We start from the raw sequence: 20,907 nt of genomic DNA, 5'->3' as shown, positions 1-20,907 counted from the left end.
AATGTTTTATCCATTTAGAATCTTTAGCATGTAGCAGATTACTTTGATCATAACAAGTGTTCAATGAATGTTTTCTGAGTGAGGACATAGGTAAATTCAGGACTTGCGGTTTTCCTGATATGCAGTGGGTCCCGAACAAAATAACCTTTGTGGATTATGATGTGCCTCTTACATAAAACATAAGCAATGTGTCTGCCCCACCTTCAAAATTAATCTGAGAACTCAAGCCACTGGAGATTGACTTTTTAGTTTTTGATCAACAAACTGTTTGTCATGGGCAATAAAGAACTACTTCAGGCTAAAAAAGCAGCATATAATGAAGTCAGTATTTTAAGAGCCATGATCAACAACAGTATTCTTCCATACAGACACTCTACTTGTCTGTGTCTGTAAGCTCATGCTTCTGCCATAGGCCTTTGTAGCTTTTTAATTTTTTTGTTTCCCTCATTTTTTCACTATACTTTGTACCTCTATTACATCTCTTACATATGATGTTACTTGTTCAGGTACCTGGGTCCCTCACTAGATTTCAGTCTCTGGAAGAGAATGACTAAATTCTGTTTATCTGTTCTAGCAGGTAGCAGAGTAACCTGACAGACATCCACAAATATGGGCTGAACTGATTTGTTAGAGAGAGTTTCAAGTGTCATTTCCATAAAATATTTTTTAAGATACAGTTTTTGGATATTAAAAGCAAACAGAAATACTACGTTGAGTTAAAATAAATATAAGTTGGGATGAAATTTCCATAAAACAAATCTTACATTGAAATTCTTAAAACTTAATATTTAAGAAAACCATTGTTTCTCCATATAAAAACATGCTCTTTAAAAGAATCAAACAATAAAAATTACATAATTTTACAGGTTTCTCTTTTTACCTTAGCTGCCAGGAAATCCAGAGTCAGATATAAGGAGAAAATATAATCAGTGCACTCTAGTACCTTGTAACATTTACTCTTAATTCCTTCTTAAAAATGCTTGACTGTTGTAAATTATAAAAGTTACATATGTATGTAAAATATTTATCGCCACAGAAAGGTATAAAATGTAAAGTAGTCTTTTATTTCTCCTCATTTCTAGTTTAGAACTATATTCCAAAGGGACTAGAGCTAACACTGTTGATTATTTCTTCTATAGCCTTCCAGAAATAAATAATGTACAATCATGTTTGTGTTTGTGTGCAGGATATAGCTCCTCTTTTATTCCTTTAAAAAAAAAAAAAAAAGCAAGTGGAATCATGCTCTTTATGTATTTTTTTAAATGATCATATTTTGGATATATAACAACATAATTAACAGATAAAGATTTGCCCCATTTTTTTTTTTTTTTAAAGATTTGGAAGTCAGTGCTATAACTATAGTAGTTTTTTTTTTTTTTTTTTAAATTGGGGAACGGTGTGTTTTTCCAGGGCCCATCAGCAGCTCCAAGTCAGGTTGCAGTCCTTCCAACCTAGTTGTGGAGGGCGCAGCTCAGCTCCAAGTTCAGTTGCTGTTTTCAATCTTTAGTTGTGGGCGGCACAGCCCACCATCCCATGGTGGGAATTGAACTGGCAACCTTGTTAAGAGCTCCTGCTGAGCCATCCAGCGGCCCCAAGATTTTTAATGGTTATATTACCCTATTCATAGATACTCGTTTTCAAGATTATGCTGTTATAAATAACGCTGCAATGAAATTTTTATATATAACCTTGCATATTTTATTAATGCAACAAATATTACTGGGAGCCGACCATATACCAGGTGAATATCAGTGAGTAAAACAGACAAGGAAGGATTCTTCCTTGTCCTAACTGTATCATAATTGGGTGAGACATACAATAAACAAGTAATAAAAATATTTAAGGTAATTTCAGATAGTGAAAAATGTCATGAAAACAGTCAAGAGTGATTAGTGAAGGTCTGTGAGTGAAGGTGACTATTGAGGGGGAATTGGGGAGATACGAGGAAGCCTGCCATCAGATCTGGAAGAAATGCAGGGGGAGCAGCAGAACGAAGGCCCTTGGCAGGACAGAGCCTGGTGTAGTTCAGAAAATCAAAGGAGCAGAGCAGATAAGAAGGAGCAGGAGTCAGATCATCTAAGGTCTTAGAAACCTTGGAATATGGACTTTAAGTGTAAAATTAAGCCATTACATTAAAACAAGGATGGAGTAAGATCTGATTTTGCTAGTTTATCTGTAGGACAGATTCCTAGAAAAGAACTTCTAGGTCAAAAGGTGTGTGCAATTTACGTTTGATAGATGTTGCTAAAATGACTCCAAAAACCTGCTCCTACTTATAATTCCTATCAAAAACATATGTAGAATGCCTGTTTCTCCAAATCTTAGCAATAATGGATGTTGATAGAAAATCTTTGCAAATAGGTGAAAAATTATTCAAATTTGGCGCCAATTTTATTTTATTTTCTCTATATTAAGTATTTCTCCATATCATACATTTTAATTTCTCTGTATTAATAATTTGCCATGCCTAATGGAGACAGGCCAGGTAAGTAACATAAATAGAACAGCTCTATGTTCTGTTTATAAGAATAAGACAATCTAACTGTGAGAGTACTTTAATAGTTATGAAATCTTACTTGTTGTTACTCATCTCCTAGCGCAAAACTACCTACTACAAAGTCAATTCCACTACCTCTCTCATAATACAGGAGGATTTAGGGGAGATGATGAATATACATCTTTGCACACTTCGGTGAGTATATTTGTAGGATTCCAAGTTCTTAGATGTAGATTTGCTGAGACAAGGACTTTTTTGCAGTTAAAATATTGATAGATATAGTCATACTGTTCTTCAAAAGCTTTGTACACACTTCTGTTTCTATCAAAAGTGTGGCTAGTGGAAGACGGTGGAGTTCTTTCCATTTCCATTTACTTTCCTAATTCTGTCCCTCCTTAAATTAGATGCCTCAATCCCCATAACCAACTTTTAACAACACAGAAGTTGTTATCTAAGCATATTTATTTACTAAAACAAATATAAATTACTAAAGCAAAAGATCTTAAAATGAATTTGGTACACTTTTATTTGACCAATTACAATTATTCGGGTGATACAAAACTGTATGCTAAAAAGATGAGAGAAAAAGATACTAATAGAACTGTTTTCTAAAATTTGCTTGCCTTATTATTCATCTATAAATCTTTCACGACAGATGTTAACATATTTTGATACATGTAAATGAATGGTACCATAAAAATGAAAACTACTAGTACTAAACCCAGAAGAAAAAATTTAAATTTCAATACTTACAATCATCTAGATCTAGAAGGGAAACATCTTTGGTAGCAGGACTTCTATCTTGCTTTGTTTTTTTTTCTTTTTCCTATAAAATAAGAAGTATTTTATGTATCGTATGTTCTATTTTAAAATCTCTGAAGTAGTCCCTACCATTTCAACAAAACATTTGTCCTCTGCTTACTCTTCCAAGAAAAAGAAAATCAAATAAAGCTTCCAGTTTTTTGAATCAAATTTTTTATTTCAGTTAGCATACAGTATTTCTTCTCCACCATGCAAACTGCTAACTATTCTAAAATATTTTGTGTTTAAAGATTATAAAGGACCTTCAGAAGAAAACTTAATGGGAAATAATTATTTTATAATTAACTGACAACTTTTTGCTAACATAAAAATGTAATTTGGTCCTTTGGTAGAAAGGGTATAAACAGTCTTGAAAATAGTTTCTAAACAAGCTGATTTAAGAAAAAGAAACACTCAAACAATATATTCTCTGCTTTGAGACTGTCAATGGCTCATGATAGGTTAGCCTTGCTAAGATGTAGTTTGTGACAGGCTTGTACCAAGTACTTCACAGTTCAACCCTGGGTTGTGTCAGACTTCTTTTGCCAAAAGTATTCATTAAAATCTATAGATGACATTTTCAGGCTCCTGCTCTTTAGGGCTGAAAAGGATTCATTTACTTTCTTTACTGTTTTCCAATAAGTATTTCAAAACGTATGTGCATACAACTAGGGCTTCTTCCAGCTCAGATTTGCTTATTCAGTCTACTATATTTTTGAAACGTGGAGTAGAAAACATGTCCCTAAGCCTGCACAGCTTGCTTAGAGAATCAGAAAAAATGTGTAATCTTTAAAGAAAACAAAAAAGGGTAAATTAAGTGCAGTACTGAATAGCATTATCAACAATTAAAGACCAACCAAGATTAGGGTGTTAGCAGATGTATTTGGGTCAAAGTCACTTATCTTTATACTTTTTTACATTAAATCTTCTCAAAGTAAAGCCCAAATCTGAAGTTTTTGCTAAAGTGGTTTGATTGATTGATTCATTCATAGATGTATATAGAATTTTTAATATGTATCAGATTCTGTGCTAAGCAATGGAAGTAATATACCCAAGACAGTCACAGTCCCTGCCTTCAGATAATTTATAATCTACCAAAGGAGCTCATAGCTTACTGTTTACGTGAATTATTACAAATATGTTTGAAGTCTTCCTCCAACCATGGAAAGGTATCACGAAAGCAAAAGGTCCATTACCATCATTTAAAGTCTACAACTGTGTTACAGCTGTTACTACAGTACACATACATGAACAAGAGCAATACATCAAATTATATGTTAGATAAGATTTGTAAATGATTTTAAGTTCTGTTTGTTTTTCCCCTTATGCCAATCGTCAGAAAAAATATTTTCAAGGATCATTCAAACAATACTCATTCAAACACTAACAGAAAACATCAGCATTGATTTTCTTTCCCAAAATAATTATTTCTGCCACCGAAAACTACAAATCATCTAGAAGGGTTTTTATTTTTTCATTAGTTATTTAAAAACATTTGCCCCTCTATCCATACCTCAAGTGAATATCACTTTCTAGGACTTGGGTAAAAAAATAGAAGAAATGTTAGTTTTAAAGCTGAAATGTAAAAGTTACAAGTAACAAGAACAGGTTGAGAAAGAAAATGCCATCTCAACTAGAATATCATTCCTGTGAAGAAAAATGTGTAACAAAAAGAGCTTATCACCATGTGACTTATCAAAATGCCATGCTGAGCACAATGGGTGTAGCTTCCTATAAGCTATAATGGTGCATGACTGGCTTTACGGAACTGTAACCTCCCCACCTGAAAAATTAGAAACCTATCAAATCAAGATGAAGTTAAAGCTGGAGGCAGGTCTATACTTCATTTTCTACTTCACAGCTAAGAGTTTGTAACAATATCTATTAAATACACATCAGGTCACGTACAACAGAGGACAGAGTTGCACGTGAAACTGGTATAAAGCCTAAAACAGAAAGAAAAAAGGCCCTAAAAAGGACAGACTTTCATTGACTTTCTGAGAACAGCAAATAAGTGGTGACTGAAATACAACATTAGCAATAGATAATGGTCATTTCTACAGAATTGAAAAAGCCTTGCCTTCTGAATCAAGGTTTTAGAAAGCTTCATGATGTGTTTGGCATTCCTCTCTTATATTATATTTCATTTTTCATTTTAAAAAATCCATAGTAAGTTCAAAACATTTTCATACTTAAAGGATCTACTATAAAAATAAAAATCTGAATTCTAAACAAAGAAGTTAAGAGCCCTATTCTATCAAACATTTCTCCATTTGCAATTCATCTTGGTAATAGAGACAGAACCTGGGTAAATGCATATAGGACTTGAGGCAGGAGATTTTTCTTGCTCAATGCATAATTCATGTGCTCCGCCTGCAAAGTGTGTAAAATGAGAATTTCACACCGCAGCATGAGCCATGGAGCTGCAGAGAAAAGGCAGATGAAATCATATTTTACTGTGTGAATTTTATTTCTTACCCTCCCAATATTTATACAAAACCATCATTGACAAACCAAACACATTGACAGATCACCCACTGTTTCTATTGTGTTAGTACTTGAGAAGAGATCAGGCAGAAACACAGACAATTTGTTTTTGTATATTTTTTAAATAGAGAATTAGGTTTTTAACAGCTGAGTGACTGTATTAGACTTTTATAAGGACAACAGTAACTGATCTTAAAATCTCACTACAAAAATACCTAGTTATCAATTCATCATCCTCAAATCTCCATTTTGTTTCTATGGTATTCGATTATACACCTCAACACATCAACATTTTCAAAATGAAATACAAAATCACAGGGTTAAGAAACTGATTTCTATTTATTTCATTACAAATAATAAATAAAATATCCTGGAAATCCTTATTAAGCTCCAAATAATACACACAAAAATATGTAATAATAAATCTACAAAGATTTTTTAATGTATTATGCATGTTCATTTTCATGCTGTTTGAGGAAAAAATGCAAGTAGAAAAAAATATCTGATATGACAAGCATCAAATATGCTTCCAAAGAGGAAACCATTGTAAAGAATTTTGAAATTTAAAACTATAAAACAGGGTAAGTGATATATAAAGTTTGTCAACCCATACTGTGCTTAGAAATCAACAAAAATTCAAGGCTAATTTTCAGCCTCACAAGGCAAGGTATTTGCATGAAATAGTTTCAATTAGAATTACCAACCAAGGACAATTTAATGACTCTCTTGCCTTCAAGTCATCTAACAAATTTCATTTAAAAAAATCTGAGGCTGACACTTAACATTGTGCTTTAAAACAAAAGTACATTACCAGCAAATTGAGACTTCTTTATAAGTTAAGAATTAGTCTACACTGTTAAACAAATTTTCCTTACTAGATTACACTTATTTCAATAAGGAAGCTTGTTTAACGGCATTAACTTTTAGTTAAAGATCTCAATTGAAGTGAAATGATATTCTTTTCTGGAGAACTTAAAATATGAACTAAACTAGGAAAGATGTAAATTGAAAGAGGAAAGGGTTTGAATTGTCAGAAAAAAACAATTATTCTACGATATTCACAGAAGTTATATAATTGCAACACACATAAATACTTGTAAAAACACAAGTAAAACTTGTTTCCAATATCTCAAATAGAGCAGAAAACCATTCAGAAAATAGTTCCTTTCACTCTTACCCATGTTCTATCTCAGACCACATGCCAAACATCCTTTATCCCCAATTATTTGGGGCAAAAGAATTATTTCATGAAAAGGATTAGACTCAAATTTAAATATTTCTCCATGAAATATATTTCAGAAACAAACACCTACAAATACAAATATGCTTGCCTATCAAAATAATTCTAACTGAAGAACAAGATAATTTTCTTCGGTCTTTACTGACAATATCTGATCTCAAGAACATTTCCCAATCAATAATACAAACAAGCAAACAGGACACCAGAATGTATCATTATAGTTTTGTGTCTTATGGATATGCTGGGGCATGGCGTTGAATGACAAACACTCCAGTAACGTAAACAATTCAACAATGGTTCTCAGCCTTCGACTGTCCCTACACCATTCACATGAGTAATACCCTCTCATTAGTAACATTTTTTTATTCCGTGTAGTCATTCTCAACTAGGAAAAGTGGAGGGAGCACCCTCTGATATAGGGCCACTTTCTCCTCAGTTTATATTTTCTGTAATAAGAGAAATGATATAAAAGGAAGAACAAAGGCACAGAAATGGGAAAACATAACATATGAAGAGTACCACAAACAGTCCATTTGGATTAGTGCACATGCAAAACAAAGGGGGTTAAAACTGGAAAGGCAGGTTTGGCCGTGCAAGCCTGAGGGGAGTACTGAACTCAAATGACAATGGAGCATCATTATAGCTAATGTGAACATTAATCTGGCATCTGTACAGAAGGACTGGGCTGGGGAAGCGACAGAGAATGACCAACAGCAATGGCCTATGAGAGAGGTAATGAAGACATGATCTAGAATGGTGGTGAAAGAAAAAGAAATAGATATGAGAAATAATACACAGAATCTCTAAGACATGGCAACTGTGTAAACATACAGGATGAGGGAGGAATCAAAGAGAATTCTGGGGTTATAGATCTGGGAGAACAGAAATAGTGCTGGTACCAAATGGTAGAGCATGTCTTCTTTTGGCTATATTAGGTTTGGGAAACCAGTAGCTCCTGAGAGAGCTAAGGATTTGGTTTGAATTTGGGAAGAAAAATTACAGCTGCTATAGGGATTTAGAGATGTTATTAGGGAAGAATTCACACAAATGTTTTAGCTGAAGCTATAGGAGTAAATAAGTCTCACAACAGGAAAAAAATGTAGTGAAAAATGACTAAAAATAAAGTAGGGGTGGCCGGTTGGCTCGGTTGGTTAGAGCACTTGGTTAGAGCGCGGTGCTCTTAACAACAAGGTTGCCTGTTCGATCCCCACAGGGGCCACTGTGAGCTGTGTCCTCCACAACTAGACTGAAACAACTACTTGACTTGGAGCTGATGGGTCCTGGAAAAACACACTTAAATAAATAAAAGTTTTAAAAATAAATAAAAATAAGTTATTTTACATCAATTAGTATTTTTGAAAAATAATGTGTAGTAAGCACTATCTTTGGGGCAATGTTCACACTTTGGTGTCAGAAGGGGGTAAAAAGTGATGCAATTAAAAGACAGAAGTTCAAAGAAGTCAGAAGAAAGGGGATGCAGAGGAGTTTTAAGTAGTAGGGGAAGAGTCATAAAAAGTTCAAGAAGGATAATGACTAAGAGAAGGCAACTGGGTTTGGGGAAAGGTCACGGCTGACTTCAGAGAGCAGCATCTGTAGGAACTGATAGGAGTGAAAACCAATTTAAAAGAGACTAAGAAATAATTGGGTAAAGAGGTAGTAGATGGAGAATCTCTGGATTATTCTAAACTCTCATTGTCACACATTCTGTCTCGGTCTCTCTTCTATACCATCCTGCCTCCCTCTCTCTCTTTAAATCCTGGGAAGACTTGAGTGCTCTGGTTGGCAGAGGAGGCATTAGTGGAGAAAAAGACTGAAAGTGCAAAGGAGGCATATGGTTATCAACAAACGCGGCCAAAAGGCCTATTCTTGGTTAAGTGGCTAGGGATGGCTCACTCAGAGCTACATTCAGAGAAAAAGGAGGGTAAGTAGAGATTGTGTGTTAGGGAGCCGAGAGGAAGGAGAGCTCACAGCAGATGGCAGATCAGCTTCTGCAGAAAGTGGATGAGATCACAGGTTGCAGGTAAAGGGTCACGCCTGAATGTTAACTTATAACATGAATGGTATAAGAAAGAGTCGGAAAACATACAGGAGATGTAAGAGTTACAAAAAAATGTTTTTTCCTTTTAGCATTAGTGTTCTATAGTGCTAATATTGTTGGTCTCATAGAATTAATGTTCAAGTTAAAAAATGTTAACACTGCTGTTTTATATTTATATAGTGTTTTACACTGACCTTTCACATTTGATTTTTTTATAATGGCACTCAGAAAAAGTAGAGTGAGGACTAGCATTTCTACTTTATAGATGAGGAAACTGAAGCATAAAGATAATATCTTCTAAGAAGTAGAACACTATAGCTATCTCATAAAATGAACTGTTTTCAAAGGCATATATTCAAGGTACTTCAAGGTGTCATTTTCATGCTCAATATCCCCAAAACACATTGTCCAAATGAAAGAAATGGAAGAGAAAGAGTAAAAGTATAGATTTAGTTGGGCTGCATATTTAAGGCATATGAATTTTTAGCACTAACATACTGTCATGCTAAATTAAAGTAAAGCGCCCACCATCTGCTTTCATTACTCATAATTTAGAGCAGAAGCCACAACACTTGGTGCAAGAAGGACTTTTCCGCAATTATAGAGTTGCCCATTATTAGAAAACTGGTAACTCCAAATGACTCATAAAAAAATAGAAAGAAAAAAAATAGTTATGATGGCTTCAAGATAGAGAATATTCCAACTGATAAAACAATCCTATCAGTCTATTACAGACAGGAAAAGGCATTTTAATATACAGAAAATAAGCCACGTAAGCAAAACACAGGCATAAAACTATAAACAATATGAGCAACACATGAATTTCTTGAGTCTTAGCTCATTGCAATATGTATACTGATGTTCTACAGCAAAATATTTTCAATTATTAAGAGAATTAATCTGTTCATTGAAAGAAGAAACAAATTGAATCACTGACCTGTGGTACCTCTATGACTTTTTAGCGGGGTCTTCCTAAATCCCTGCTTCTAATATTATATAGGCAGTAAGGTCTACAATTTTTCAACTTTTACAAAACTTCGTAAGAATAACTCATTATAATTCCACGCACTTGACAATCACTGATTTCTTATTTGGTCATTTTAAAAAATCACTGATTTCTTAATCTGAGTTGTACTTACTGTCAGTTTCTAAAGCTCCTTTATTTTAAATAACACCTTATGTGCTTTTGTAATTTAAGTATGAAAGAGAGGACATCAAACTCACTATGTGATAAGTTTTTATATGAGGCGAGATTAATAAACCTAAAAATTTAACATTTTATGTGAATATTTGAAACATAGAAATTTTAGATTATGTACTATATGCACACTTATTTTAAATATAAATTCAAATTTAAAATAGGCTTTACTATATGCAAGAATATTTTAAAAAAGACAAATATTAGCCAATTATTAAACATGCTTATTCTTTAACAATGCATCTATGGATAGAGGAGGGTAATTATCTACTTCAAGGAATTTATTTTCATCCTTGGCTACTCAGATGACTTATTAAAGAAACTGTAAGTATAAAACAAATAAATGAAAAAATAGGTTAAAAAGAAAATGAATTCAATTTAAAAGATAGGATTTAACCTTATTTTCAACATATGGAATAAAACAGTTTATAAAAACTGCATTTGAAGCCTAGCATCAACATGATCTTTTTATAGGAAGGGAGTAATAATTAATGATCAGAAAGATATGTATTAGGTCTGAATTTTACATTAATAACTACATATTTGCAATTTATATTTTTTTGCTGATAAGCAGACAAGGTTCTGGGTTAAAAACATATCAAAAAGCATTATTCTATTACATAAGTGGTTCTTATCTTTGTTTTTAAATACATGACTACTGCATTTTTAGGAATTAGTTAAGAATATATACCCTTTGATTAAACCTTTAAAAATATTCTATTATTCAAAATACCTGGTATTTTAAAAAAGATGTTAGTCTCAATTTCTTCTGATGCATGTACATTTATATTCCTTTGCTTAACACTATTTCTGTGCCTTCCTTTTACTTCCTATTTAGCAAAAGCCTCCCTTGTCACATCCTAGCGAAGAATAACAAAGGCCACACGCATAAACACTGAGCTCTCTAATTCTGGTGGCAAAGGATGAGGTTAATAAAAAGTTTCTAATTTCTCTGCAGGGCTGAGTTATAAGGGAAGCGAGTATCCAGGGGGAAAAAATCATAGGTATGGATGAATGAAGACAGTGTTTACTTTAGTTTCCTTTAACTTGTCAGTGACAATGTTAAATCCCTTCCTTAGTTTCTTATTTTCTACGAAACACTAATTTTCAGAAATACTTAATTTTAATTGGGAAAAGGCTATAAGAATATTTACTTTCAATTACAATAAATGTATAATCTCTTACCTTAGTGACTTTTCTGGATTCAGATTCATTTTCTGATTGTGATTCGGAATCTGATGAACTTTCTTCCATTGAACTAGATTCCGCGTTGGAAGAATCTGAACTTTCAGATTTTTCATTTTCCTTCTCCCCATCTTCAGAATTACTATGCATAATAATAAATTTTGAAATATCAACTTTAAGCCCCTTACTTGTTATATAAACAAGTAGTTTTAAAAAATCAAATGGCAAATGTTGCTATTTATCCATTTTGCCTGTAAATAGATCTTTATTAAAGAAAATTATTTCACTGAGAACCATTTCTTTTTTGTATATAAAAAGATGATAAAAATGGTTTTAAAATTCCAGAACATATTAGTGAAATAATATTAAAGGTCACATTATCTATAACCAAATAAATGAGAACCCATTCAAAATCAATTACACTAAGTCACACACCCTCACATGCAAAAGGTCATAAAATAACACAATGATATCCAAAGTAGAAAATAATTAATAATTAAATGTTTGACTTACCAGGAATATACATTAGGTGCTAATAGTAACAACTTCAAAGATACTCAGGCTGATTTTAAAATGCTGTCTCATAATACTAAGAGTTCATTAATAAGTTTAAATATTTATACATCTACTTTTGCTAAAATAAACTTTCATTTTATGTATTCCCGCCCAAGAAAATGACTTAAATATGTTATCAAATGTGACCCTAAAACGTACATGAGAAAATGTTATTCTTCTAATGTCCTAAGTCTTATTTAAAAAGTAAGATAATCACATATAAACTTAAAACACCAAATGATCAAACTTAAGTGCTGATGCTAGTGTTTATTCACTCCCTCCCTCACGGAGCAAATCTTTGCTTGCCTCCCATGTGTTGGACTACGTTAGGTGCTGAGGACAAGGGCGATACAGGTGATCTCCATGTGCCTTCCTTACAGAGTCTACTGCTCACTAGAGGACACAGAGAAGGAAGGTGGCATTGGCAATAAAGGAATAAAAATGGTAAATAATGAAGTATATAGTATGTCATGAGAACATCTGGAGGGGTTTCTAAACAAACTTAACCAATACTGGCAATGCTTCCTAGAGGAAGAGACATATAAATTGAGAAATAGGAATAAGGCAAGCAGAAAGGCAGGGAGGTAGTTCTCCAAGGAAAAGGATACAATGTGAGATAGCCAAAAGGTCTCTCAGGGGAAGAGAGACGCCTTGTGGTCTTTGCCATTTTCTCAAAACTGAAGGTCTAGCTCTCTTTACTGTGTGTGTGTGTGTGTGTGTGTGTGTGTGTGTGAGAGAGAGGGGGGGGAGAGGGGGAGAGGGGAAGAGGGGGAGAGGGGGAGAAGGGTAGAGGGGGAGAGGGCGAGAGAGTCTATCTTGTGCTAGGCAGTGTTAGGAACTTCAAACAAATCATCTAATTTAGATATTCCAACATATTCTTACTGGGTGCATTATCATCCTATAATATTCAGGAAACTTAAGTAACTTGCTCAAGGACACAGCCAGGAGAGGCAGAATTGAAATTTGAACTCAAGTCTGTCTTACTCAAAAGGCCGTATCTTCCCTACTACACCATACCATCTCCCTTCAAATAAAAACACTTAGGAGTATACCATGTTTCCCCAAAAATAAGACCTAGCAGGACCATCAGCTCTAATGCGTCTTTTGGAGCAAAAATTAATATAAGACCCGATCTTATTTTACTATAATATAAGACCGGGTATAATATAATATAATATAATATAATATAATATAATATAATATAATATAATAAATATAATATAATAAATATAATATAATAAATATAATATAATATAATATAATATAATATAATATAATATAATATAATATAATATAATAGCAGGTCTTATATTAATTTTTGCTCCAAAAGATGAATTAGAGCTGATGGTCTGGCTAGGTCTTATTTTCGGGGAAACACTGTAGTTACAAAGGAGCTCCCCTAAGATTGCCATCTGATTTCTTAACAGACATTTGGCGGGCCAGAAGGGAGTGGCAGGAAATATTCAAAGTTATGAAAAACATGGGCCTACAGCCAAGACTACTCGACCCAGAAAGGCTATCATTTAAAACTGCAGGAGATAAAGAGCTTTCAGACAAGAAAAAGCTAAAGGTATTCATTACCACAAAGCCAGTATTACAAAAAATGTTAAAAGGACCTCTTTAAGAAGAAGAGGGAAAAGAAACACAAAAGAAAATAAAAAATATGAATAATAAAATGGTAATAATGTAGGGGAAATAACCCTAGTAAACATCCATGCACCCAACAGAGAAGCACCAAAATATATAAAACAAATATTGACCCACATAAAGGCAGAGATCGACAATAACACCATCAGAGTAGGGGACTTTAAAACCCCCACTGACACCAATGGACAGATCTTCCAGACAGAAAATCAACACGGAAACTGCGGCATTAAATAACACACTAGACCCAAAAAATTTAATTGATATTTTCAGATCATTTCATCCAAAGCAGCAGAATATACATTATCTTCAAGTGCATATGGAACATTTTCCAGGATAGACCACATGCTAGGCCACAAAACAAGTCTCAATAAAATTAAGATTGAAATCATATTAGCTGTCTTCTCTGACCACAACAGTATGAAATGAGAAATCAATTACAAGGAAAAAAACAAACAAACTGAAAAACACACAAACACATGGAGGGTAAATAACATGCTACTAAATAACGAATGGGTCAACAATGGAATCAAGGATGAAATCAAAAGATACTGTGAGATAAACAAAAATGAAAACACAACAACAGAAAATCAATGGGACACAGCAAAAGCAGTTCTAAGAGGGAAATTCATGGCAAGACAGGCCTACCTAAAGAAACAAATCTCAGAAAAAAAGAGTCTAACTTTACACCTAAGGAAACTGGAAGGACAATAAACTAAGCCCAAACAAGGAAGGAAATAATAAAGATCAGAACAGAAATAAATGAAATAGAGGCTAAAAAAACAATACAAAAGATCAATGAAATCAAGAGCTAGTTTTTAGAAAACATAAACAAAGCTGTAACCAGACTCATCAAGTAAAAAAGAGAGAGGACCCAAACAAATAAAATCAGAAATGAAAGAGGAGAAATGACAGCTAACACAACAAAATACAAAAGAAAGGTAAGAAAATATTATGAGCAACCATACACCAACAAATGGGAACATCTGGAAGAAATGGATAAATTCCTACAAGCACACAATCTTCTAAGGCTAAGTCAAGAAACAGGAAAACTGAACCAACCAAGTATTACTAAAGAAATCAAATCAGTAATCAACAAGCTCCCAACAAACAAAAATTCTGCACCAGACTGATTCACAGATGAATTTTACCAAACATTCAAAAAATAATTAACACCTATTCTTGTCAACTATTCAAAAAAATTCAAGAGGAGGGTAGGCTTCCACACTCATTTTACAAGGTCACTGTTACCCTGATTCCAAAACCAGACAGACATTCCAAAAAGAGAAACAAAAATAAAAAAACAAAACTATATGCCGATATCCCTAATGAACATTGATGCAAAAATCCTCAACAAAATATTAGCAAACTGAATTCAGCAATACATTAAAAAGATCATACACCAAGATCGATTGGGATTCATTCCTAGGATGCAAGTTTGGTTCAATATCTGCAAATCAATTAATGTGATAAACCACATAAACAAAATGAAAAATAAAAATCATATGGTCATATCAATAGATACAGAAAAAGCATTTGACAAAACCCAGCATCCATTTATGATAAAAACTCTCAGCAAACTGGGAACAGAGGGAACCATATCTCAACATAATAAATGTCATATATGACAAACCCACAGCTAATATATTCAATGGGGAAAAGCTAAAAGCATTCTCCTTAAGATCAGGAAGAAGACAAGGATGTCCACTATCACCACTTTTATTCAACATGGTACTGGAATTCCTAGCCACAGCAATCAGACAAGAAAAATAAATAAAAGGTATCCAGATTGGAAAGGAGGAAGTAAAACTGTCATTACTTGCAGATGACATATTATATATGGAGAATCCCATGATTCCACCAAAATACTATTAGAACTGATATATGAATTTAGTAAAGTAACAGAAAACAAAATTAATATTCAGAAATTGTTTGTGTTTTTATACACCAATAATGAATTACCAGAAAGCAATATTCAGAAAACAATGCCATTTACAATTGCATCAAAAAACAAAATACATTAAGAATAAATTTAACCAAGGAAATAAAAGACATGTACTCAAAAAATTATAAGACACTGAAGAGAAAAATTAAAGAAGATACAAATAAATGGAAACATACCATGCTCATGGATAGGAAGAATTAATACCGTTAAAATATCCATACTACTCAAAGCAATCTATAGATTCAATGCAATCCCTATCAAAATACCAATGGCATTTTTCACAGAACTAGAATAAATAATCCTAAAATTTATATGGATCCATAAAAAACCCCCAATACTCACAGCAATCCTTAGAAAGAACAACAAAGCTGGAGATACCACGCTACCTGTTATCAAACTATACAACAAGGCCATAGTAGTCAAAACAGCACAGTATTGGCATAAAAAAAGACACATAGATCAATGGAACAGAATAGAGATCCCAGAAATATATCTATGCCTATATGATCATTTAATCTATCACAAAGGAAGCAACAATATACAATGGGATAAATACAGTCTATTTGATAAATGGAGCTGGGAAAACTGGACAGACACATGCAAAAAAAAAAAAAAAAAAATGAAACTGGACCACCCTCTTATGCCATATACAAGAATAAACTCAAAATGGATTAAAGACTTAAATGTAAGACCTGAAACCATAAAACTCCTAGAAGAACATATGGGAAGCAAACTTTCAGCTATTAACTTTAGTAATATTTTTACTGGTATATCGCCTCGGTCAAGGGAAACAAAATAAAAAATGGAATTATACCAAATTAAAAAGCTTTTGCACTGCAAAGGAAAGTTTTTATATCAACAAAACAAAAAGACATCCTGCTGAATGGGAGAAGATATTTGCCAATGATACAGCTGATAAGAGGTTAATATCCCAAATTTATTAAAAAACTCATACAATTCAACACCAGAAAAACAAACAATGCAATTAAAAAATGGGCAGAGGAACTGAATAGATATTTTTCCAAAGAGAAATACAGATGACCAATAGGCATATGAAAAGATGGTCAACATAATAAATCAATCATCAGAAAAATGCAAACAAAAACTGTAATATCACATCACAGCTGTCAGAATGGACATCATAATAAATCAACAAACAAGTGTTGGTAAGGATGTAGAGAAAATGGAACTCTTGCACACTGTTGGTGGGATTGGCAATTGGTACAGCCACTATGGAAAACAGTATGGAAGTTCCTCAAAAAATTAAAACCATTAATTACCTTATGACCCAGCAATTCCACTCCTGGGTATTTATCCAAAAAAATCCAAAACACTAATTCAAAAAGATATGCACCCCTATGTTTACTGTAGTGCTATTCACAATAGCCAAGATACGGAAATAACCAAAATGCCCATCAATAGACGACTGGATAAGGAAATGGTGGTACATACATACAATGGAGTATTACTCTGCCAAAAAAAAGAATGAAATCTTACCACTTGCAACAACATGGATGCCTCTAGAGGGTATTATGCTAAGTGAAATAAGTCAGACTGAGAAAAACAAATACCATTATTATCTCACTTACATGTGGAATCGGAAGAACAGATTAAACAAATAAACACAACAGAAATAGACTCACAGATACAGAAAACAAACTGATGGTTGGTAGATGGGAGGGGGTTGGGAGGATGAATGAGAAAGGTAAAGGGATTAGGAAGCACAAATTGGTAACTACAAAATAGTCACGGGGATGCAAAATAGTATGAGGAATATAGTCAATAATATTGTAAAAACTATGTATCGTGTCAGATGGGTACTAGACTTACCAGGGGGACTCATTCCATAAATTATATATGCCTAACCACTACGCTGGACACCTGAAATTAATATAAAATAATACTGAATGCCAACTATAATTAAATATATAGTCACGGGATGTAAAGTACAGCATAGGAAATATAGTAAATGGTATTGTAATAGCTCTATACGGTGTCAGATGGGTAGTAGACTTGTGGTGGTTATCACTTTGAGGTGTGTAAATGTCTAATCACTATGTTGTTTTGTACACCTAAAACTAATAATAAAAATAAAAATAAATATGCTCCCCCCCCAAAAGAATAGCAATTTATTATCCCCCATTCAATGGTTAAAATATATACTTAAAATTATAAGGTTTAGAAGGCATCTCAGACTTCATTTGATCTAATAAACAATTATTTTACATTTAAACATAGGTAAAGAGAAAAGTCCATTTCTGAAGGAAAAATATAATGAAGTTAATCTATTATGATACATGATTATAAGTTTTTAGCATACTGACTTCTGCTACCTGAAAAGATACTTAGTGCACTGAACCAAACTTTCCCTTCCCAGAAATAAGGTACTTTTTATAAACTATGTAATCATAACTATTCTGATATTAAACTAGAAGTATAGAATTTCTCTCAAAGAAAAGGCCATTACACACCAAGTATCTCCTTTGTTGCAACAAGTAATTCTGAATATATTTAACTTCTAGCTTTTAAAGATAAGATTTTAAAGGTAAAAGCGTTATTTTGTTATGCATCACTCAATTTTGATGGGTAATTATTGTTTACCTTACTGCTTAGAGTTTCAGATGTTAATCTAATGAAAAGAATTTACTGGTAACTAGCTTTTTAACTTTGCAATGATGAAAAGCCTGTATTAATTTAACCTACAGATTTCATTTGTTCTGAACAGGAAAAACAATATAAATCACTTTTAAAATCATTAAATCCTGACTTAAATTAATAAAGTCATAATTAGGGCATTATGCTGTGTTTGTTATGGAAGTGGCAGGGCGAGCTGCTTTAATTACTGTCTGTAATAAAAGGAGCAGAGAGCGTACTGCGCCCCAATCAGGGCTGTCAGCCACGACTGAGCTGGGCTGCAAGCTCATCAAGTGAGCGGGCAGCAGGCTCCCAGGGAAAGGGCCATCATGTCTGCAGAGGCCACTCACTGACAGCAGTGGGGAAAACAGACTCTTATAATCCAAGGTATTAGCCCCAATTACTCAAAATTTTAATGACATTTTAATACATGATAATGTTGTTGATAATGGGAGATCTTTAAAAGAGCTACCACTTAAATATCTTATGACCGTCTTCCTTCACAGCCCTTGACTCTAATATTTGGATCATAATCTTTTTAATATAACATTATTTAGAAAAATCAATTGTCTTAGTTACATAATGGCAAAGTGTTGAAGAATTTAATTTTAGCCCTCAGCAAAATTGCTACAAAAGGTAATTAAGTGTTTCATACCTACTGCTTGATCACTTAACTCAGCCTTCCAAGGTTATACAAGTTTTCAAAACGTAGCCCCAAGATTTGTTCAAGTTCAAAATAAAAACGAAGCATTATAAGTAGTAGAATAATATGAACTAGTATTTTACATTAATTTTACAAGACTTAATATCTGCTGAGGAAAAACTACACTTATTTTTTCACTTACTCTATGAATTAAAGGGAAATACCACAGAATATTTTTTGAAGGAAATTCTGACAAAATGATTTACCCTTTGCCTGTGATTTTCGAGTTCCTCTTGGCTGTTCTTCTGTTTTCTACTTCAGACTCACTTCCACTCTCACTCTCACTCTCACTGGAGTCCTCACTGCTGTCATCACTACTGTCTCCTTCTTCGTCTTGTTCTCCGCTTTCACTTCCAGATTCACTCTCTGAAAACATAGAATCAGATGCTCTTTGATGTACAGCCATTTAATTATACACAAGGACACAAGTAACTGTCAATATTCATCACAAATGAAACCAGATGTTGAATTTGCGTTTACTGGACTCCACTTGTTAACACTTTCTATTCCTGCACTCCAATCATTCAGACCTCTGGAATCCTACAGTAAGGGAGCGTGAAGGGGCTCTGATAATGAGCAGGAAAAAGCAAAGAAAAGATGAACCAAATTTAAGAGAATTTCACTTTTAATATCCATAAGTATTTAGGCATGGCAAAAACTTTTTTTTTTTAAAGACTGTTATAACGATGATGTAAGGATAAAAAGTTAATTTTTAACTCTTCTATTTATAACAGGAAATTTTGTTTAGAAAAGGCAACAGTTGAATCTTATTAAGAACAAAGAGCAAATTTTGAGAGAGAATGAGGCAGTCAAATAATTTCCAAAAATTTCTAAATTCAAAGGCAATAAACAAAATTACTAATTAAAAAGTTATTACTTATTTTAGCTAGCATAGGAGTTTTCCATAGATTAAGAGATGATAACGTTACAATGATGAGCTATACATTTGTTTTATGTACACATTATGGTATACTAGGTCTATGGTATACAGAAGGGATGCATACAGTATATTTATGTGTATTTTAAACATGAAGTGTGATTATTTACCATTGGAAATGATTATAGGTATAGAGTTGTATCCTAAATAAGAGGACAAACTGTTGCCCCTACTAGTGATCTATCCGATGTAGAACACTTAGGCAGAAACATAACCTCTTGTTAAAATATTATTCTAATAGGTAAGTACCTATTTTACAAGGACTGACTTATGGATTACACAGTAAAAAGCCAGGAGTAGCTTGCAGTGGTTAAAAGCATGGGTTTTCAAGTTGGAATGTCTGGTTCAAATCCTGCCTCTGCCACTTATCAGTTGCAAGACTAAGCAAGTTAATCAAACTTTCTGGGTCTCGGTTTCCTTTCCTGCAAATGAGGATAATAATACTAGCTAATTTATAGAGGTGTGGTGAAGATTAAATCGTTTACAACATGTAAAGGCGATTAGGATACCAGTGCCTGCCACATGGCAGGCCATTCATTACCACCAGCTTTTACAAAGAGCAAAGTTTATCTTACCCAAATTTTACAAAGACAAAACAAAACTGCTGAATAAGAATTATTCTGAATTTGTTGTGATACCAAATTTGTACACATGTAAGTACTAACTCAGGCAACTGGCTTATGTCATAAATTATGAAAAGAAATTACAGCACCTAAATTACTCTGTCAAGTGAATTACATGGGAGTTCAACATAAATCCGGGTCCAGTTCACTTCAGGTACCATTACTTACATTTCAAGTTAGTAAATCCTTGAAGGAATTTATTTATTCTAAAAAGACTTTTACACGGGGGGGGATCTTGTACCTTCTAAAGAGAAAAGTAATTTATTTCCTCCAGTAAGTAAAACAGAACTCCTGACACCCATGAAAAGTTTTAAAGAAGTATTTCAAATACGTATGAAAAAGGTTAGCCTATGAACAGGCATGAGCTTGCGAATAAATGGTATGACGTTAAATATTCATATTTATCTCTTAACTATACAA

At 33.3% G+C, this 20,907-nt stretch overlaps 1 protein-coding gene across 2 annotated transcripts in view; it reads right to left on the bottom strand.

Annotated features, from left to right (window-relative positions):
• Positions 1-20,907, bottom strand: part of AP3B1 (adaptor related protein complex 3 subunit beta 1) — a 218,189-nt gene that overhangs the window by 65,279 nt on the left and 132,003 nt on the right. For both annotated transcript variants that reach the window (XR_012495075.1, XM_019728166.2), the window contains exons 19-21: positions 19,134-19,293; positions 11,447-11,588; positions 3,251-3,323 (exon numbers count right to left, since the gene is read on the bottom strand). Coding sequence is in view for 1 of the 2 variants with exons in the window: in XM_019728166.2 (XP_019583725.2) it covers positions 3,251-3,323; positions 11,447-11,588; positions 19,134-19,293 (375 nt within the window). In the remaining variant the exon portion in view is untranslated. The remainder of the gene's footprint in view (positions 1-3,250; positions 3,324-11,446; positions 11,589-19,133; positions 19,294-20,907) is intronic.

Source organism: Rhinolophus sinicus, linkage group LG03 (genome assembly GCF_036562045.2).
Source record: "Rhinolophus sinicus isolate RSC01 linkage group LG03, ASM3656204v1, whole genome shotgun sequence".
Lineage (NCBI taxonomy): Eukaryota > Metazoa > Chordata > Mammalia > Chiroptera > Rhinolophidae > Rhinolophus > Rhinolophus sinicus.
This window is presented reverse-complemented; position numbering and strand designations above follow the sequence as displayed.